Genomic DNA, 23,511 nt, shown 5'->3' with positions numbered 1-23,511 from the left:
GTCATCTGCACTGTCTTATACATGCCTAATGGGTCCAACAGAGCCATTAGGATGCCAGTTATATGGCAGGGCTCCTGCCAAAGCTATTACCAAGTCATTGCATTGTTCCACACATTTCCTTCGACATTCAGATGGTTCCCAAGGAACTGTTATCATGGCTATTTAAGTGTCCTGTATAACTTACACTACCAAGGGAAAACAAAAAAAAGCAAAAGAAAGAAGTGTAGAACAAACAAATCCCTTCCATTAAATGCACATGAATGGCCCCACATGGTCAAATATCAGAAGGCATAACTCCTCATTTGGGTATAACTATTACATGTCATTCAAGAAACCCAGGTGTTAGGCTAGCTATTTTTTCACCACTCCTGCCTGCTGTTCCAATGAAGCAATTCAGGGTCTGAGAATGACAAAGGCATGGCTATGATGGTATGGTGTTTATTGGTAGCACATGGTATATTACCAGGTTTCTGTGGTATGCAGTACAGGAGCAATAGGGAGAAGTACTAACGGATTTTTTGGCTATCATGGGATTGTATCAGATAATCCGGTACCTGTAAAGTTCCTGAGCAGTGCATAGGGAGCTCAGCTGCCCAACAATCATGGAAATCAACAGGGCTTCTGAGTAGTTGAAATCCCAGTTCTACCTTAAGGGGCTACTACAATGACAATAGGACATACAGTAGTACAAAGTTAACCCTCAGCCAGGTCTGAAGTGCTTCATTGAATTCCCTCTCATAGTCTTCTCTACTTAGCAGAACAAGATTGTTGGCTATTAAAATGATGTATTATTTAAGGTAAGACAAGTGCAAGGAATTTTACCCATTTTGAAATGAGAAGGTAGGCTGAACTCTGCTACGCTAGTGTTTCCTGGGACACCAGATGTTTCAGAAGCCACACTGCATGTCTGGCTAATCCTGCTCCCCCCCCCCCCCCCGGTACGCGGGCCTCTCACTGTTGTGGCCCCTCCCGTTGTGGAGCACAGGCTCCGGACGCGCAGGCTCAGCGGCCATGGCTCACGGGCCCAGCCGCTCCGCGGCATGTGGGACCCTCCAGGACCGGGGAACGAACTCCCGTCCCCTGCATTGGCAGGCGGACTCTCAACCACTGCGCCACCAGGGAAGCCCTGGCTAATCCTTGATAAAAGAGACTTCACCCTGTAGCACCTACCTCACAATACATGCATAATAAATTCTTGTTGTGTGAAAGATAACCACGACTAAGATTTATTGAGCATTTAATATAAAACACTGTAAAGTGCTATATGCCCATTTTCTCATTTAATCCTCACATACAAAAACTAAAATAGGTAATGTCTCCATTTGACAGACAAGGGAACTGAGGCTTGGAGAGCTTTAGTTACCGGTCCAAGGACACACAGTAAAGTGGCAGAACCAGGGCACAAACCTAGGTCTATCTTATACCACAGTCCATGTTCTTAATCACTCACCGTCCGGAGAACATTGTTATTTAGATTGCATTAATACAACAATTTTTACTTTAATAAATGACTTCACATCCCTTGTGTTCTCATAGCAAGCTGCACATATTTTTTTTTATCAGGGTACTAACTAAATCGTATTAAAGTTAGCTCTTTATCTTCTCTGGTAGACCTCACTGGGTATACATGCTCACTTGACTCTGACCGCCTGCATTGCAAACTGCTCCAAGAATCCAGTGGATGGGTTCCCAGAAAGCAACATTTGTATTGCTGACCTTACTCCCTGGTTGTAGCTGATGGGACCAGTGGTAGACGTCTGACTCAAGCTGGGAAAATTAATGTCTCATTGGAATTTAGAAACGGCATTGAAAAACATCCAGTTAATCTCAACTTCTTTCCTGAACAGAAGAAATATAAACTGGAGAACTGTATGAGGTTTTATGCCTGCCTTGTGGATGGAGATTTAGAGAAAGTAAATCTTCAGAGACAGGACTGAAGGAAATGGATTCAGAAGCAAGAGGCAAAGCCCAGGCAATTCTTCAAATCTAGTTCCTTCTTTGTCCTGGTCCCATGAAGCATTCACATGCCCTTTTTATGAATTTGTTTTCCTCTCTTTAAGCTAGCTCAAGCTGTTACCTGCAATAACAATAATAAATAATAATAAACAATCCTAATTAATAGGGCATCAATCTTGCCCACTAGACTGTAAATTCCTTGAGGGTGGAGATCGTGTACTGGTCATCTTTTATATATCCCCAGTCTCCAATACAGAGCCTGGCAAAGAGTAAGTGCTCAATAAATATTGCTTACACAGAAATAGCATTATCAACAAGAGCATAGCTATAAATAATTTCTTTGCAACTTATACTTTATTAGTTAAAGGTTATAAATGTCTTTTCTCTACCTATTTCCCTCTATTTAGCTTCTCGATAAGCAATTTCGTTTTCACATTTTCTAATCCAAGTGTTTCATTTAGGCCATATGAGAAAAACACATTCTTGGAAATTGATTATTCAGATTTAGCTGCTGATACAGTTTTTTGCTCCAGCCTAATGTAGAGTCAAATGTAATTATTGAGGAACACCCTAATCACTGAGGTTAATGCTCAAGTAGGACTGCGAAATCCTTCTAAGAAAAGCCCACTGGATCACCTGTCAGAGGCAGAGTTGTGTGTTAGATGACCAGAGGTTTGACCCACTGTAGCATTTCTATTAGAGAAGATCTACAAAATATATTATCTCTCAGTTTTAATTCTTCCCCTCAGAGCAAAGCATATTTTTCATTTATTTAGTGCCTACTGGGCTCCAGATCCAGTGGCTAAGTACTGAAGCAAAAATATGGAATAAACCAGGCTTTGTCTTCAGGTAGCTTCCTATCTAGTACTTATTAAAAACCATCGTGAAGATAGAAAATACACAACTCAAGTATTAGACTATAATGAATAGTAAGGTTGGTAGTAACGTGGAATGGGAGTAGAAAAGGAGTAACATGAATAAAGTATTATGACTGATATCAAAGTGTCCTGCTCATGGGCCTCAGGCTGAAGCTAACTTGAGTAAATCTGCATTTTTCCTAACAGCCAATTAAGCGTCAATAGACGACAAAGGGTTTACTTAGGACAAATTTCAGGGAATGGAAATAAAGTGCATTAGTGTTCTGATTGCCCTGTGAAAGACGAGAAATCCACATTCTCTTCTGTTACCTGCTGCTCTCCCTTCCTTGCACTGCAGACCTCTCGGTCTGTTTCGGTACTGAAATGGAAGGTTATTTATTTTAATTTTTCATGGGTTAAAGCATATCAGAAACTTCAATTCAATTAAGGGTAACCAAATAGAGTTTACGAAAATGAGAAAAAATAAATATTTTCAAAGGCTTGATCGATTAATTAAATGAAAGAAATAAGTCCTTATAGACATGATTTTGGAAATATAAGTAGAAAATCCAAGACATTATAGCCTAGGATGGATAGAATTGAAAGTGTCTTTGAAATCACATCTCAGAATCTTTCTCAGTTGAACAAAACACCCAAATTAACAATTTCTCCTATCTTCACTTCTCTCCCAAATTTACAGGAGTGAAGCTTAAATCATCCTAAACCGATCCATGATATTGTGCCCATTGCCTCATCAATAATCTAAAAATCAGAATGTATATAGGAACACAGAAACAAAATAAAATGTCATTGACACTAACTGAGACACAGGGATGGAGTGGCATGGAGTCTGAGGTAGTGAAGTATATAAATCCCCCAAATTTTAAGCTATTTACTCTTTTCAAACATAGTATATAGAAACTCAAATTACTGAAATAGATTCCTCGCTAGGCCTGCTTTCATGAATGTATGAGATCAATGGGAAATAAATAGCCATATTTGCACACAAATGTTAATTCGTTAAAAATAACTTGTTTTTTCAAATTAACATTTTTTTAGAAAAACCATTTACACTCTCAACTCAAACCTCCTCTGTGAGAATCTAAGGCAGGCCAGGCCTGGTTATCACTGACTGAAAATTTTTGGAATCTAAATTGGTGAAATCTTACTCTAGGTCGTAAGATCCCAAACTGTATACTCCTTACTGAAAATTACTAGTAGGAGCAGAGTAAAACTTACAGAACTCTGAGTAGAGAAAAGTTGTTCAAGTTCATATCTTATATTCATTCATGATCCAAGGGAGGAAAAAAGTGGCTATTTGGAAAACAATCAATTGTATTTAGCTAACTTGTTTCTGAATTGCTGTTTAACTCTTTCTCCTATGTAAAATGCTGATAACAACAGAATCATTCCACAGATGGGTCAGGAGGATGAACTGAGATAAAGATATTAAAAGTGTGTTTGGAAATTGTGAAGTGCTGATCAGTAAGAATAGTGAACATTCTTATTGTACTTATATGTTACAAGTAGTATTCTAAACCTTTATATACATTAATTTATTCAATCATCACAAAATCTTAGAGGTAGATAGCAATATTCTCCTTGTTTTACAAATGATGAAGTTCAGGCACAGAAACTTTAGACAACTTTCCCAAGATCACACAGCTGGGATTTAAATCTAAGCTGTCTGGCTTCACAATACAAACTTTTAATCACTATGTTCTATTGAAATCCTCCTTGGAGGTGCACATTGGGTCAAAAGAGGCTTACAGTTAAGGACTAATTTTTTGCAGAGTGGATCATAGTTTTATATTGGTGCCCTGCCCAATTTTGTGGTAGCACATCCAGTTCCTAAAATAAATCATAAGGAAAATAAACCTATAAAGAAAAGAAAAGATACACGGCCTTTACTCCTGAGTCTTCCAACTCTGTCTCAGTAAATAGTGTTACATGATCAAGGTAGATGGCTGATTATAGACTGAAGGCGAAATGAAACTGAACAGCCCCAAACATTCCTGAAGGTTCCTAACACATCCAAGGGACGTGGCATGTGAACACAGTGCGTATAGTGGCTCATCACAGTAAGCAGTTCTCATGGTGGAAGAAGGGGAGGATAATGCGCATTTTGATGAAGCTGATTCTAATACATCTTCCCTCTGATCCATTTCCCCCACTTCCTTACGTATTTTGAGTCATTGCCCTGTGGTCAGATGTGAGGATTCCCTCTGCCACAAAGTGTTTGATTTTCATTAAAATCATTAATAAATATTGCTTTCAGTATCCCTCTGCAAAGGGGCAAAGCCCAGTGAGCACAATCAAGGCAAAAATAAAAGGACACCAATGTCCCCCCACTGAGGAATGACACAGTATAAAAACAGGTCTACAGAAAAGAATGAACGACATTTCCTTCATCTGAAGGTGTTATTTATAATTGATGACATGGGTATAGTGTGATTCTTAAGTCAAGCCAGAGCATCGGAAGGAAAAGACCAAGACCATTTGCTAGGTGTAAAGTTATGACAGTATCTGAACTATACTATGTTAATGGCTAGAGTCATGCTAAAAATCATAGATAATGTATTGATACAACAGAAAGTCATGAGGCCAAAACCAACCCAACCTGATGTAAATCTCTGCCCTCATGCTAAATCAATGTTTCCCTATTCTACCTAGCTCCCCCCACACCTCCTCATTACTATCAACATACACATACATGAAGTCTTCCAGAGGAAAGCAAACCAACAAGCTACCAATAAACTACTCTTTGACAGGTTAATTAACCAGGCCTGTGTGTTGTTTATCAGACGGGCAGGGTTGAATGTTGTAGGGTGGGTGTCAGGGATGGGGTGAGGTAAAATAATTTGTCATCAAATATTTGGAAACACTTGCCTTGAGTAGATCCAGCTTGAGCCTCCATGTCACAACAAACAGGAGAGAACTTAAAACCTGTAATAGCAAACATTTTTACTAATTAATCCTTGTCCAAGTCATCTGGGATTCTTCAATCTTCAATCCTTACCCTTCATCCAGTAGTATTTTTTAAATAACAAATTCAGTGAAATACGATTCACATACCATAACGTTCACACTCTTATTAAAGTGTACAGTTCAGTGGCTTTTAGTATTTTCACAGAGTTGTGCAACTACTACCACTATCTAATTCCAGAAGTTTCATCACCCCAGAAGAAACCCCATACCTAGGGTCTTGCAGGAGTAGAAGAATGGTGGAGCCCTACGGGGAAATTCCTTTCTTTTATTTTAATGTTTCAACCCAGTGAACTGGCTATAACTTCCTTATGTCAGGAGTGAGATGAGGAAGAACAATAAGTCTTTGAAATACAGGAGAGCCTCTATCACCCCATTTCACATAAATTTGGTCGTTATTTTTCCTGTTTGACAGCTGAAGCCCAAAAACTGTAGGGACTAGTCCAAGGTCTCCCAACTTCCATCCTAATGCTGCTTCACTTACATGAATATGCATGACATAGATCAAATATGTTCCCTTCCCACTTCCACACTTCACCTCCTCGACACTCTTCGCCTAAGTCAACAATACATACATACATACATGAAAATAAACCTAAAATATCAAGACCCTCAAGGATATTTGGTGATAGGATATTTAGTGATATTACAAATATCATTCCTGATTATATCCTTGTGGCCAATGTCTCCTACAGGCTGAAGGAGGCAGAGGAGGATAGAACAGAAAAAGCTGCAGGTACAGGGCTGTTGGCTACCTCTCTGACATCTGAGAAAATACTCATTAGCCACTGCTAACAGACCAGGCTTTGTGGTCATGGTGATGGGACCTATGAAACTTAGACAAACAGAATGAGGAGGAGATTAATGTGTTTAATAAGCATTAATGTGATTTTTATGAAAGGACTTTGTTCTTCGGTAGAGACAGAAAAGCAGACAACAAAATAAATTAACCTCTTTCCAACAAATCAAAATGACAAAACTTTTCCATTTCTAAAAGTTGTAAGAAAATAATACATAACTACAATTTAATGATACTGCTGTTACTACTTATTGTCTGGCAAATGGCTGATGTTCAGCTTCTGGTTTTTTAAAATCATTTCAGTCCAATCTGGTTAATTTGCCTTTCTCTGTACACTTGACAGGTTAATCTGAATCAAAGTAGAGAGCACATACAGAAAAAGCTTGCTATACGGCTGTTCGTCTCATTGTTCATATACTGATACAAAGCCAAAATGCATGACATGAGTACTTCTAAAATAAATATCACTAGTATTGCACTGGAAAATAAAGATGAAAATAAAAGGTGAGTAATGAATAAGACATGCACGATATTGCTGACTCTATGGGATTTATTTCCTTTGGGGGAATCACCAGAAATAAAAAGTACTTCATCTATTATTGTAAATGAACGTGTCTATTTGCCAGATACTTAGGTACATGCCTTGTCCATGGGACCCTGCTAACCTGCATCTCCATTCTGCAGACGAAATGAAGGGTAGGCAGACATAGGGAAGGAAGACAAATCCAAGGCTAAAACCTGCATCCTCTCTGGGTTTTATGTAAACAATATAGATAGTTCTATTACCATTCTCTCCGTCAGACTTCCTTTCATGGTCAGTGTCAGTCAAGGACAATGCGGAGTTGGCCCGGCTGGACAAACAGGAACTATGCTCTGACTTCATCCCCCTTATCCACATTCTCAGCGCATGGTCAGGTGAGGCAGCACCTTCTGTCTCCGTGTCCACATCGGATCCCATCTCTAGCTGGTAGCCATGCCGAGAAACACTGTGCATGTCTGTCTGGTAGCCAGAGCACAGAGTGTGAGGGGTTTCACAAAATTCCATCTCTGAGAAGACACAACGTTCAGAGAAAAGGTTTATAAACATACAGAAATACCCGGTAAAATTCGAACTTTTTGTCCTTATGTCCCTCTCCCCCATTGCTAGTATTTACGTGTTTTTGCCAAGTTAGAATTCTGGCCTTTATATTTATGGTAGCTAGGATTCTGTGCTTATTTTGCATTTCTGTAGCTTAAAATTATACTCCTGTTGATTCTTACAAGGTTCTGGAAAAAGCATGCCCAAAATAGCTTTATACCTACAATTTTAGGTTGCACAAATGTAATGAAATAAGAGAGTGCAGGGGAGCATAAAGTGTAGAGAGCTGTCCCTTAAAAGATATTTCTCTTCTAGGAAGAATATATATGATCTGCAGAGCATACCTATGCTTAAAACATTAAAATTATTGGCTTTTCTAAGTACTTAATACACCTTAGGGTTAAGAATAAATAATTCAATGTGAAAACTCTGAGGAAAAAACATTAAGTATACTTTTTGAAAGTATTTTTCCTAAAACACATTAGTCTAAACTCTAAAATTATGAGTACTTAATATCACTATTTTCCATTGTCTCCAAAGAAGTATGAGGCTGACTTTATGCTAATTATTCTGTTTCATTCATTCTTTCAAGAAATACATAAAAAAACTTTCAATTGTATATTGCACCTCAGCAGTGCTTCAAGGCTTGGATTCTCCCCCCAATTCCCCCTAAGCCTTAGAATCATAAAATGTTTAAGATCTTAGAGATGCTGTAATGAATCCCTTCTGTTTACAGTTGAGGAAAATGAAGTCCACAGGGTAGATGTCACTTGTCCATAGCCAATGTTAGATAGCAACAGAGCCCCTTTTCCTAAAACACCCATCTGGGCATGGTGTCTGCTAGACACCAAGGAAGCCCCATCAACTTACTGCATGAATATCAGGCATTCATTCAGTCTTACAGTCAATTTTGCATTCAATTATGGCAAGGTGTCAAAAAGGGGAAAAGATGCTTTAACAGACTTTAATAAGTTAATGAAAAATGACCACATGCCAAGACATATCATCTGAAATGTCCATGTAATACTTAGATAAGGTAATCCGGGGATGTTGTACACTATATAGGATTTTCTCAGACTGACATCAGAGACAGGGTATGTCACCTGGCCAGGAAGAAGCTTAACTGAGCACATCTAATCCTTAGCACATATCAATAAAATGCAAACCCTAAAATGAATTTAATTCTTTGAATACAGAAAGTGCTAGAATTTAGACTGACCATATACTAGAAAGAAGAGTACAGAATACAAATTATTTTTTAAAATAGCAATTTTTGTGACATGTAATTGCCAAACAAGGGTTTAACAAATCAAATCTTAATGCTTATTCAACAGCCATTAGGTACCCAGCACCGTGTTCTCTGAAACAGGTATTACAGGTAAATAAAGCTACTATATTTTATTATGAAAAGTCAATTATAAATTCTTTCAGGGTTATATGTCACTGCTGAGGATGTTACTTATGATTTCTATGATGAATGTCTTTTTTTTAAATAAATTTATTTATTTTTATTTATTTATTTTTGGCTGCATTGGGTCTTCGTTGCTGCGCGCGGGCTTTCTCTAGTTGCGGCGAGCGGGGGCTACTCTTCGTTGTGGTGCACGGGCTTCTCATTGTGGTGGCTTCTCCTTGCGGAGCACGGGCTCTAGGTTTGCGGGCTTCAGCAGTTGTGGCACGCGGGCTTCAGTAGTTGTGGCTCGCGGGCTCTAGAGCGCAGGCTCAGTAGTTGTGCATGGGCTTAGTTGCTCCACGGCATGTGGGATCTTCCCGAACCAGGGGTAGAACCCGTGTTCCCTGCATTGGCAGGCAGATTCTTAACCACTGTGCAACCAGGGAAGTCCTGTGATGAATGTCTTTAAGAGTAATTCTATTTTTCTATCAAAATTGTCTAAATTCTATAGGAGTGATCCTTAAAAAATGGCATGGTTTCCACTTGTCAAACATAAAACCTTATGAAACTGTGCTTCTTGACATAAGGCTAAAAGTAAAAATCCATTTTGCCCAATATAAATCTTAGTGATCTAGAATATGGGATTGGTTAATATTCATGCCTCTTAATTTCACAAAGTTTCATTATCCAATCCTATTGTGCAGTTGTTGCTACAGCAACCTCATCATGAACCTGTCAGCTTGGAGCTGTAGGAAAGGAATTTTATATAGGCCTGCATTCACAACTTCCTTCATTCCCCTAGACCAGTGGTTCCCAAACTTTGGCATGCTTCAGAATCACCTGGAAGGCGTGTGAAAACACAGACTGCTGGGCCTGCCCTCCCCACACCCCCAGTTTCAGTGTCTGATTCAGGTGGTCTGCAGTAGGGCCAGAGGATCTGCATTTCTAACAAGTACCCAGGTAAGGCCTATGCTATTTTTCCAGGGACTTTGAAAACTTTGAAAACTGCTTCTCTAGAGATTTCTCTGAAATCAGTGGGAGCCAGGAAAAGGGGAGAAGTGAGAGAGCAACCTTATTGTGGCATTACCAAAGATTTTTCAACAACAGCTCAAATTCTATTCGGAGACACTAGCAAGAAAGTGTTTGAACTGAATTACTGTGAACTGCCGCCCCCCCCAACCCCCCGTTTATTTGCCATGGATTCAGGGCACTAATTAGGAAATTTACTTTAGGAATTAAGTTTACTTTAGGAATTAAATTTACTTTAGTGAATTAAATTTACTTTAGGAATATTTAGGAAATAAATTTACACACTTGCATTTATTTTCACTCATACGATGGCATATGAGATGAGACTTTCCAAAGATTTTAATATGAGCATCTGAGTCATAGTAAAGACATTCATTGGAAAAGGATGAGCAAATAAAAATAAATACATGGCTAATCTGTCATTTCAGATAATAACAGAGAAGTTTTTAAAAATAACCACTGATGGATGTAAGCACAATCCCTCTTTGTTAAAGAGATTTGTTTCCCATTCAAAAAGAAACTTGAACATGGATTTGTTCCCTTGTAAGGAAATGTGGTGTAACATGATAAAAAAATTACATAAGATTTCTATTGGAACTATGATTTGAATACAAAGACTAAACCCCACATTCTCTTAGATACAGTCAGATAAAAGTACACTGCCTTGCTGATAAATAACTTTTGAATGAAACAATGCAAGTAAGTTATCAGTTGTTCATTTTTTAATGATAAAGAAAGAAATTAATAAATAAATAAGGAAAGAAAGAAAAGGAAAAGTTTCACTTATTTACAGCAAGTGTTATTCATTGAACAGCCTCGCTTCCCATTCTTGAAATCAATGTTACCATTGTAAATTATTTCCTTAAATACACAAATGTCTTGGCAGCGTTCAAAATTCCCACAGGATGCATTTTCTATAAAGCACTTACAAAGCACCATAAGTGGATGTTTTTAGCCTTGCACATATAACCTTGTTACCTAAAATGCTACAGATTCCCTAGAGAAGATAAAGTTCAATGGATTTATTATAGATCTATTCTTACCAAAAAGCTAGTCACAAGAGAAATGTAAGTATAATCTTAGAATATCTAGGATTTAAATGGATAGACTGGAAACATGAGAAACTACATTTCAGGAGTAAGCAGACACAGATGTTGCCAAGTGAATGATGTATGTGGGCCTTACAAACATGTATTTAATTCTTATTGTAAGGAAAACCTATTTTGCAGCCTTGTAGGAGACAAAATCTGAGCAAATTAATAAAGAATTGAAATCCAGTTTTTAAAATGGGCAAAAGATTTGAAGAGATACTTCACAAAAAAAGATACAGGAATGACCAATAAATGAATGAAAAGATGCTCAACCTCATTAGTTATTAGGAAAGTGCAAACTAAAACCACAATGAGATACAACTACAGACCTACCAGAACGGCTAAAAAATTCTGATCACACCAAGTGTGGAGCAACTGCATACACTGCTGGTAAGAAAGTAGAATGGTACAACCACTTTGGAAAACAGTTTGGCAGTTCCCTAAAAAGGTGAAGCTAAATTTAACAGGAGAGCAAGGCACTTCTGGTCATTTATCACAGAGAAATAAAAATTTCTGTCCACACAAAAATCTGTACGAGGTTATTCAGAAGGTTTACTCATTAACAGCTAAAATTAGAAACAACCCAAGTGTCCATGAATAGCTGAAATGATAAATCATCTGTGGTATATGCACACTATGGAATACTACTCAGTCAAAAAAAAATGAACTATTGATATATAACAAGATGCACGGACCTCAGAATAAGTGAGTGAAAAAAGACCAACAGAATGTGTATGTAATGCATGCTTCCATTTAAATAAAGTTCTAGAAAATGCAAACCAACCTATAGTGACAGAAAGTAGATCAATGGTTATCTGGGGAAGACAATAAGGGAGAAATGGAGAACAAAGGGGCACAAGGAAACCTTTGGGATGATCTAAATATCTGCTATCTTGACTATGGCAATAGTCACACATGTGTATACATACCAAAGTTTATCATATTGTACACTTTGAGTATGTGTAGTTTATTGTACTTCAATTATACCTCTATAATTGTTTTCTTAGTGGATTGTACCCCACCAGATAGTAAGAGAGTGGAGCTAAGGGTCTCTGAGCCAGAAGGAGGCCCTGCTTTTTTCCTCCTAGTAGAAGAAAGCACATGTAATATGAACAAAAAGGTAGTCAAAATTCTGTTTTGCTTATTTATAAGTCAAGAGGCAATCAAGGCTAAGTGACTCATGATTTCTCACTGATCCTCTAGGGAGCACATTTTTCCTAGGAACATTATTGAAAACCATTTTTCGAAAACCAGTTTTAGGGGGGAAACTGAAGATGAAACTGATCACTGGTCAGCTTTCAGCAGCTAAGGGAACATTCTGTAGTTGGAAATCATGTGACTAGATTGAGTGGATTGGCACGAAGGATCACTTTAGGCCTCTATTAATGCTAATAATTTAAAAATTTTTTTAAATTCTATGGAGTGCTGAATAAAATGAACTATTGTATATTCTCTCTGAATCTAGGGCTTGATCTTCAGGTGTTCAGCCTGGAGAAGTCATTTATCAGAACTTGAAAGGGAAAGTAATACTTATATCAGCATTTTTCTAGAACTTCTGAGTTTCTGATGAGCTCAAGACTTTATTTTTCTTTAAATGCTACCCATCGACACTTCCTCTTAAAACGGAGCTTTAAGTCATCACACTCCAAATAAATAACTGGAGGCCAAAAAGCATGGTAAATCTTAGCCATGACCTGAGTGATCTGGAATATAACTTCCAAAGAGTGTAGTCCATTTCCAAAATAAGAAAGAGGGAGAGGGGATAAAATTATTAGCTTTAACTACTGTAATGCATAACAAGCCTTACAGACTATATGCAAAGACAGCTGTTATTAATTAGCCATGCAGTTTTTGGGTAAGTCACTTAATATCTTGGAGCCTCAGTTTTCTCATTTGCAAAATGTTCAGGTCCAACTAGAAACAGATCTCTAGGTGACCTCCCTTGACCTCTATAAATTTCTGTAATTATAACTTAAGCCTGTTATGGCAAAATGTGGAATGGTTAATATTTTCAAATTGGAATGGGAAAAGAACTAGTGGTTTTATGAGTCAAGGTGCTACTCATACTTCTACTGTGAAAGATAATCAGTCACATTAGCTAAGTAAGATCTTGTGTCATGATTACAAGTCTTGCTATGTTAAAGTACTGATACAGCCTAGGTATCCATTGTGAATTGCAAGATTATTAATAACCCGAGTACATAAAATATATCATGTAAAAAGTCTACTTAATAAATAGTTCCTCATCAAACATGAAATTATCAGTTTATAAACATGGCTATTACAAACTGTACTCTATGGCATAGTGAATAGAAATTCACACAATTAAAAATACTACAGGGCTTCCCTGGTGGCACAGTGGTTGAGAATCTGCCGGCTAATGCAGGGGACACGGGTTCGAGCCCTGGTCTGGGAAGACCCCACATGCCGCGGAGCAACTAGGCCCGTGAGCCACAACTACTGAGCCTGCGCGTCTGGAGCCTGTGCTCCGCAACAAGAGAGGCCGTGATAGTGAGAGGCCCGCGCACCGCGATGAAGAGTGGCCCCCACTCGCCGCAACTAGAGAAAGCCCTTGCACAGAAATGAAGACCCAACACAGCCAAAAATAAATAAATAAATAAATAAATTTTTAAAAACCCTACAGACCCACTAATAATTCATTACTGGCTCTAGGGAAAAATACAATGAGTTATTACAGTCTTAAGCAAGAAATACAAAGGAAGGAATGAAGGAAGGAAGGAAGAAAGGAAGGAAGGAAGGAAGGGAGGGAGGGAGGGAGGAAGGAAGGAAGGAGCAACACTGGACAGGAGGCAGATAATTTTCATAACTGGGTACCATTTTATATTTCTCAGTTTGGGGGCTTTGAAGGGGAAATGATATCAAATTGTCAAACAAATCAGTTCATCTAAGTTTAATTAAACACAGCTCTGCTGAACACCCACTCAATTTCAAGTCAAGAAAACAAAATAAAATAGACATCTCTGATTTCTCCTAGTCTTAGAAAATCAGCCCAATTTAATTTCCTCTTCTGTTACTTTGTGAAAAAGCTGTATCAAATGCACAGTACTGTACTAGGCACTAAGCAGAGTGAGTTAACAGGACCATGTCATGTCCTTTGGCAAGTATCACAGAGAGCCTTTTTAAAGGTCTAAATGACAACGGAGTATTAAAGGCACACCACCCAGACCTGACCTTTGTTTTTCTGCTCAGGGCTCATCAGCCTTTTCTGGGGCACCAGAGTGAGAGATGGAGTGCTCCCACATGCAAGTCTGGAGCCTGTGGATATCAGATGACTTAAATAACTAAGCTTCCTGAAGCCTAATCTCCCCCCTCACAGTTCCAAATGCACCCATTATTTCGGTACTCAGGACCTACCAATTTTGCCTTATTTAATTTTCAAGATTTCCCCATCTGTCAGTATAGTGAAAAGTAAGGCAAAAAATCTGGCAGAGTTAAAAGCCCGAAGTATAAACATTCATCCTTTGTGACTGATATTGGCTAACTGGAGCCATCCCAGAACATAGTTAAAAGACTATGTTAATGTAAAAAAAAGATGCTCTCAAAAGTATAGTGATTTGTACACACTGCTATATTTAAAATGGATAACCAACAAGGACCTACTGTATATAGCACAGGGAGCTCTGTTTGATATTCTGTAATAACCTAAATGGGAAAAGAATTTGAAAAAGAATAGATACATGTATATGTATAACTGAATCACTTTGTTGTACATCTGAAACTAACACAACACTGTTAATCAACTGTACTCCAATATAAAGTAAACAGTTAAAAAAAAGTATACTGATTTGCAAATCTGTAAAAATGGCTCAAACCAGAGAAGGACACAGAATTATAGCATAAAGTCAAAAGGAAAGGAGATAAGATAGGAACCTAGAAGAAATCAAAAGGGACTCCAATCTTATTTAGAAAGAGATGAAAATATCCTTCAGCAATCTAAGAAGGAAGGAAATTTGATGTGGGAATAAACAACTTCTATTTATTTCCTTGAACTAATATTCATCTTAGTGCAGGGTCCAGCTTAGACAGTACTCACATAAGATGGGAGAACTTGCTCTGAAGCTAACTCAGACAGTAGTTACCACTACAATAAAAAAAGGTGAGGCCTGCTCTATACCCTTCATAACAAGAGTCTGGAAAAAGAATCAAGGACTAGAAAAGATGGTGGGAGGTCCTGGACTTCAACAGAAATTTAGATCAATGAGAACCTGTGCACGTTCTCCTTATTTCAACATTTCAAATGAGACTGAGACTTCCTGGCCTAAATGAGAGATTTTCAGGGCTACTGAACACTGAAAATGCATGATGTTCAATGGCCCTAAAAATTTCTCATTTCTTACCTGTGCTGGCCCAATTTTCTGGCTGTTCATATCACTTTGGAGCCTGAATCCTTACTGACCACTGTGGTCTTCCATGTATACTTCCATATTTTCATTATGTTCACAAAGTATGTGAAGCTGTTTAATGTATGTATTTGTATGTGTATGTGTGTGTGTGTTAAACTGCATTAATCTGCAGCACAATTTCATCTAGAGAAGTGAGAACAGTGAGCTAAAAAGTTAGATGACCACTAAAAACACTTGAGAGTGCTTCAAACACATACTCTTAAAAGCAAACAATGTGACTTCTGTAACATTCTACCCTAATCTGTAAGCATTTATTTTGTGATGGTTCAGTAAAGATGTCAAGGTAGAACTGTGCACCAGAGTCACTGTCCACAAAGAACTACTGAATAAACTACATTCTGCTCCATTAGGGGACTCCTGTTACCATCTTTCAAAGATGACCTATTTATCTGTGCCTCAGTATCTTTGGACATGTTGTGTCAACCACCTGGAATATGGCCCTCTGATTTTTCACCAATCTAATTCCTAATATCCAGTTTGGGTCAGTACCTTCACAAAGTATTCTCTGACTTTCTTCTCCCTCCTCCCAATAATCTCATCCTTCCTTATAGCATTTCTATTCTTTACTACATGGCTTTAAGCCTGATTTTATATTTTTTCTCTATATGTATATCATCTGTATTACCTCCTGAATCAGACCTCTGGATCCTAGAGTTTTCTAAACTTTTTAGTATCTCTCAAAATCAAATGAGATAATTTCTGCAAAGGGTTGTATGATCTGTGAAGGAACATATAAATATAAGGTAGTATTGCCATCCCTTCCAGCCTTAGAATAATTCTAGGCAAGGAGTGAGCATAAAATACCAAAGTTTTAAAGTCAGTACTTAATATGAAACCACTCTTGAAAGGGTTAAATTCTTGAATCCAATTCTGACACATATGAGATGGTTTTATTTAACATAAAACAATGCCTACCACTGCAAATTGAAAAATTGCTATTTTGGTAAATTAGCTATGCATTTTGACTGATGCTCCACAAATGTGGCAGAAAGAGAAAGACAGCAACACACTGGCTGTGGATTTAGGGAAAAAAACCAATTTATAGCAATCTTAAACTAATGCGGAACAAGTTCTCTGTACCATCTTCTGACTGAGATAGTCTCACCAAGGAAGATGTCCTCACTATTATTTTTGGCTTAAAGAATTGGGAAACTAATTCCTATTAAAATTCTTCAAAATATACCCTAGGGTATAGAACTGGGAGGCCTTTGATCAAACCAGCCACAAAGCCTTGGTAGAAGACCAAGAAGACCATCTCTCAGCTGACTTGAGTCAAAACTTCTTTTGTCCTTCTTACCCATTGGTTCCATCCCATATACCAGAAAGAAATTACCATCTTGGCAAATTTGTAGAGTGTCCTGGAGTAAATAGGTGGCTCCTCTGAGAGACTCTGTTTTCATGAACTCAGAGAATGTGTCTTTTTTTTTTTCCCCAGAGATAGAAGAAACTTTCCAAATGGGCAAAAGTTGTAGAAAGAAATTTTAGGATACTCATCAGGGACTTCTGAATTTGAATTGTTTAGAGAAAAACATTAAATTCTGGAGAAGAATTCTCCAGAATTTAATGTTCTCTTGCTTCCAGTCAAGATAGGGTGACAGGGACGAAATTTCTTCTCATGCCTGAAACAGCAGCAACAAAAACCAGACAAAATATATGTAACAATGGTTTTCAGACATTGGGCAAAAAAGGACGGTAATCCCTGAGATGTGGGAAACAACTGGGATGAGCCCTATGAGTGCGCCAGCTTATTGCCTGCAAAGAGTTTCCAGGCCTTAGCACAGGGGAGGGAGACTGTAGGAGTGCCTGGCAGTCTCTCTGAGTTGTGGAGACGGACCTGGTAGTCTGGGCAAGCCAAGACAGCTAGAGTTGGCAGTACAGAGTACCAAAGAGGAGAGAGCTGCAGAGAAAGAAAATTCCAGAGATCTGCAGAGGGTCCCCCTGGATGTTCACCGGAGTCCGGAACAGCACATGGATACAAGGAAACAACTTGAGACTGGAGAAAGAACCATCTGAAAGGATTAAAGGAAGCAACTTTGAATCTGAAACACGGCTGCAAATCTGAAACAGGACTGCCAATAGTCCCTGTTCTCAACCAGAGTGAAAAATCTCATAATTCGTGAGCACTGAGTAGAGTACGCAAAAAGGGTTTTGCATTCCTATATCTATTATTGAACTTTGTTTTGGTGTGTGGTCCATACTTGGCAACGGTTTTATCCTTTTGGGTCCTGCTATTAAGCTTTGTTAGGTGGGTGGAGTGCAACGTTTGCTCTAGGGCTAATTAGACCTTCACGTGTTATCAAGTTAAACATACACCTACCATATGATCTAACTATTTACCCAAGAGAAATGAAATCATGTGTCCATACAAAGACTTGTACATAAACAACAGGGTTTTTTTTGTTTTTTTTTTTGGCGGTACGCGGGCCTCTCACTGTTGTGGCCTCTCCCGCTGTGGAGCACAGGCTCCGGACGCTCAGGCTCAGCGGCCATGGCTCACGGGCCCAGCCGCTCCACGGCATGTGGGATCTTCCCAAACCGGGACACGAACCCGTGTCCCCTGCATCGGCAGGCGGACTCTCAACCACTGCACCACCAGGGAAGCCCCTAAACAACAGTTTTATTTGTAACAGCCAGAAGTTGGAAATAGCTCAAATAGCCATCAACAGGTGAATAACTGTAAACTCTCATATATCCATACAACGGACTACTATTGAGCCATAAAAAGGAATGAACTATTGATACATACAAAAACATGGGTAAATATCAAGCTATGCTGGATTTTTTTTAAAGGGTCAAAAAGTCTACATACTATATGCTTCCATTTATGTAAAACTCTAGAAAATGCAAACTAATCTACAGAAAGCAGATCCCAGGTTGCCTGGGAGTGGAGTAGGTTGGGAGTGGTAGAGGAAAAAGCATTACAGAGTGGCAAGAGGAAACTTTTGGGTGTTATCGATACGCTCACTATGATGATTGTGGTGATGCTTTTGTGGGTCAAAATTTGCCAAATTGCACACTATAAATATGTACAGTTTATTGTATATTAATTATACCTTAATAAGCAAGTTTTTAGAAAATGGAGAAGACAAGACTGTTTTGGTTGCCTAATTCAAATGTCACAATTGAACACTGGAAGCAGTGAAACAAAGTAACATAATTGATAAGACTGAAAAACCAATCTGTGTTCACAAACCACCATGAATGAGGGAAATCACAGGTGAATTTCTCTTGACTTGTCTGCCATTTTGCCTTCATTATGGTGAAATCAGAAGGACTTCGATTCCGGACACTAAAATTCCTGAATGCTTTGATTGTTAGACTGATGCAAACATGATCAACAAATTAGGTATGATCCTAATGTGGCAGGAAGGATTCATGGGCCAATCTGAGCTCAGCGATAAAGTACCGCGACAGATCAGGTGGACTCAATACCAGTGACACACATTTGCCATTCCTACCTTAACAGGCTAGTTGCCTTTGTTTAGTCTACAGCTATAGATTTCTCACATAATCCTGGCTAACTATTCTGTCCAAATGCATGTTATTTGTTTCAAAGAAGACTTAGATGAGAGGAAATGGTTAACTCAGTGCAAATGCAGCCCTAACCTTCAAAAGCTACCTCTCACTAATGGGAGGTTAGTAATGTCCCCTTTGTTTACCACTAATTTCTACAAGGGCTCTTTAGTAGCATAGTGTATATAAAGTCAATGGTAGAATAGGTTATTACACAGAAACAGTAGCACAGTAGTCAAATACTCTAGTAATCAGGGCCAGTCTTGACCTCATTCTAAAGTACAGTTCAACTGAACTAATAGAATTATTTTTGAGAGTTGTGTTTACATTACAATCCTACCTGTACAAACCTATATTTAGAAAGAAAGGCCATTCTCTATTTGCTGTGGAAATTGAGAAACTAATCTACCCCATGTACCAGGAAATTCATTTGTAACTGACAAAGTACAAGGTTTTAGACTTAAACACTTGGACTAGTAATTCTGATTTCAAAGCACACATTCTCCAGTCCTAGGGCACAAGCGGATGGAACTCAAGCTACCAAGGAACATGCAGGGGTTTTTTTTTGCTTTTTTTTTTTTATGTATTGAAAAAAAAGTACATCTGAGGCAGGAGATAGATGGGCCCCAGGCTGATACTCCAAGATAAAGATAATGGCAGGAGCAAGGTGGAACTGAGTCCTGCTTGGATAAAAGATAAAGAGACCACATATTTCTCCTTCTTGAGGTCAAGGAGACCTCCCAGACTACACATGCACAGGAAGCTCCTCAGAGGTCAGAGAAGGGAGGGGGCGCCAGACCATAATATGTTTGGTCTATTTTCCAGAAACCCTTGGAATCCATCTGGCTAAAAGATGCGTGCACACACAGGGGAGGGCCCTGACTGAGACCAAATATGGACACAGAGCCTGGCAAAGCAAGATGATTGGCCAGAGGAAAGCCGGAAGAATTGCCTCCATATAAGTGATTTAAACTACCACAAAGACGTGACTCTTTCTCTGAGCCTGCCCATATGTATCTATCCACACGTGCTTTTTTCCACCTAGTAAACACTTTACTTGTTTCACTACTTTCCGTCTTTCTGTTGAAATTCCTCTCTCCAAAGTAGACGAGCCAGGGCCTTGTAACCAGCCACTGGCCCTCATGGTCTAGTGGCTAGGATTCAGCGCTCTCTCTGCCGTGGCCTGGCTTCAGTCACTGGTCGGGGAACTGAGATGATGCTTCAAGCCGCCGCAGGCCGAGGCCACCAAGATCACATCCAGATGTAAATTTAGCATCTTCAATGTACCAGGTCCCAAGACATACATTACTTTATATAATTCTCATAGTATGCCCTGTGAGAAAGGTTATTATTATCCCTATCATTTAAATAAAGCAACTGAGGCTCAAATAGAGTTTATGTAAATTGTCCAAGGCCACATAGATACCAAGTGGCAAAGCCAACTTGGAACAATTTTATCACTGAGTCCTAATCACCTTATACAGCATGTTAAGTTATAAGTAGCACATTCGAATTCACAGCCTAGTTTTCCTCTTTTGTACAGTGTGCATGTGGCTCATGCTAGAACTTCCTGCTTCTCGCCTTCCCAGGTTTCATTCACCTCGCTGCTGTTTCCATCTGGATTTTCACAGCCAGCGGCCAAAATACTTTGAGGGATATGGCAGCTGGGAGGCAATGAGCATTTCCTTTGTTACTGACAGCATGAAAAAGAGATCCTTAAACTATGCATATATAAGCTCATTGTTCTTATAAGAGTTTAACATATTTTTGTACCTTTTGAAGTATTATTTCACTTTGTACAAATTCTTATGGATTCACTTCATCACCATCATGGCACTTTAAGTCACTGAAAATAACAGTGATATTTTAGAGCATATTACAGGCTTCCAGACAACACAAACAACATCTGTGTCTACAGGCGGACAAATAAAACGCTGGCCTCTCCTGTGTTTAGATCCCTAGCTCACAGCAGCTGCCTTGAGTTTTGAAATTATTTAACATTAACAAAATTGAGAGGAATATTATTCATTGGGAAATGCGTGTTGGAGTATTACTTCATCACATTATCACCCTGCCAGAGGAGACCATCAGATAAAAATTGGGGACGTTTCCTGTTTACAAGGTAGCATTACCATTTCAAGCTAAATAGATTGAGGCTAAACCTGTGATCTACATTCAGAACTTCACATGTAGTACAGCATTCAGAGAATGGTTTTGAGTTCAAAATATTCCAGTTTCTGATTAAATGTTGAGGAAGTTTCTCTTTATTTTAAATTTATCAAGGAGGTATGAACTTAGATAAAGGCATGCTTCTCTTTAGCTATCATTTAGTGCTAACACCGCAGGCGATTTCTACAAAATGTGTTTTCCAAAACCTCTTAAAGCCTGAAAGCAAATACAAACAGCAACAATAACATTAATGCTTTTGAATTGGACATTCATATGGCCCAATTCCTTATTAACGTTGGCCTAAATATTTAACCCAAACAAGCAAACGAACATTTCAGGCACTTAAAAAACAATGGTCAATCTATATACACGAATGCAATTGTGTTCATTTTACAGATTTTGGAAAGATATGCGGGTGAATCAGTCTATGAGATTTGCCCAATGACATTAATGATATAAGGACAGATATAATATGAGTCTACATAATGCCTGAACAGTTGACTCCATTCAGTCCCCAAATCATCACCTTGGGGGAAAAAAATCAACCTACACAAACAGCCAAACAGTGATTTGATGTTGTATTGACAAAACATCTGCTTGGAAACATCTGTTCCTTTTGTCCACCCACTTGCCCGTTAGCCTCTCTGACTCCATATCCAGCATCCATTATTTTTATTGTGTCACCTCCTTGCCTAGAACTTTAACTCCATCTGTTTATTCTCTTTCTTTTTCAGCTGTTCCTTTGTGTGGCCAGTTACCTCAAACCACAGCACTGTGCTAGCAAATCTGATAAATCTAAGCCAGGTTTAGTACACTTACTTTTTCCAAACTCATACCAAATTATATATTATCATTTTTAATAGAACACTCCCACCTTTAGTTTTCATACACTCAGTTCGTAAGTTATTCAATAAGCATTTATTAAGCACCTACTGTGTGATATACACTATGATATGATCCAGGCAGATAAGAAAGAAAGGGAAAAAAGACAGGTCCTCTGCCCTTGAAGGGCTGACAATCTAGTGCAGACCTGGAAATTATGACAGGACAAGGAGGTAAACGCCATGACAAATTTATGCATAAAGGATTGTGGAGTCCAAGGGACATGAGGGACTCCTCCTGCCTGGAAGATTGAGAACGGCTTCAGAGAAGAGATGCTACCTTGAGTCGCACTTTAAAAAAGGATGAATATGCCTCTGGCAAGTTAAAAAGGTGGTAAGAGCATTTCTAGCAGAGAGGAAAGCAAAGGTATGTGCAAGGAAATGGTAAATTCAAAGAATAGCAAATGATTTGCTGTGTCTATGCTATAGGTGTATAGGTAGAGGGGCCAGTTTGCAAAGGGCCTTACTTGTCTCAAATTATATCCCATGCTGCTTACTGTGCCTTATATGTAAGGGTGTCAGAATCATTACACACAAATAATCAAATTTTAAGAAATTTTCAGAAATCTATGAAGCATCCTGGAAATTCTGGAGCTCTGAGTTTTCATCCAGAATGTAAGAAAATTCATTTTTTTTAGCAAATATTTATTAACCATATAATTTGGCAGGCACTGTTCTAGGTACTAGCGAAAAAGCAACGAACAAGACAGACAAAAATCCCTGCCATCATGGAGCTCATATTCTACTTGGAATAAATTTGTAAGAATGGTGTTCAGACCAAACTCAGTATCAGTGTTACACAGATTTTCATCTGTATATTAACCTGTGTATTATTGTCTGTGTATTTCATCTGGGTATTAATTTAAGGTCTTTCGGGAGGCTTCATTAAACCTTGTGTGTATGAAAGCAGTGACACACAGGAATTTAGCTTCTTGTAACACCTGAACCTACTATGTGAAAACAATGTCTTCTGTGCATCCTCCAGCAGGGAAGTTGAGGACCTCAGGAAGCTAGGCTGAGATATGCTACATATGGCCCTGCTATATGTATTCACTTTGCTTCCAAAAATATTTTTGGCTAAATACTTGAGAGGTTAAAATAATCTTGAGTGCAGGGGAGGAAGTGGGAGGCTAGCCTGCAGTGACTGGAATTTGGTAGGGGGGAGGAAGAGAAAAACTGAATTATTCCACAGTTTATCTATAAAATGATACGCATATCACTGTTCTACTTCATGATATATAATCAATTAAAAAAGTACATTGTGGATAGGGTGCCCCATTTAAATACCAAATAATAGTTGCTCTAAGAATTTCAAGTCTGGGCAGGGTTATTTAAAACA

The 23,511-nt window shown here is 38.6% G+C and overlaps 1 protein-coding gene across 3 annotated transcripts in view; it reads right to left on the bottom strand.

The window, feature by feature from the left end:
* The window catches only part of TENM1 (teneurin transmembrane protein 1), a 596,609-nt gene that overhangs the window by 504,544 nt on the left and 68,554 nt on the right, over window positions 1-23,511 (bottom strand). For all 3 annotated transcript variants that reach the window (XM_060088152.1, XM_060088154.1, XM_060088153.1), the window contains exons 2-3: window positions 7,384-7,644; window positions 5,703-5,759 (exon numbers count right to left, since the gene is read on the bottom strand). In XM_060088152.1, coding sequence (XP_059944135.1) covers window positions 5,703-5,759; window positions 7,384-7,644 — 318 coding nt within the window. The remainder of the gene's footprint in view (window positions 1-5,702; window positions 5,760-7,383; window positions 7,645-23,511) is intronic.

This window comes from Mesoplodon densirostris, chromosome X (assembly GCF_025265405.1).
Source record: "Mesoplodon densirostris isolate mMesDen1 chromosome X, mMesDen1 primary haplotype, whole genome shotgun sequence".
NCBI lineage: Eukaryota > Metazoa > Chordata > Mammalia > Artiodactyla > Ziphiidae > Mesoplodon > Mesoplodon densirostris.
Note: the sequence above shows the minus strand (reverse complement) of the source record. Positions and strands in the feature narration are given on the sequence as shown.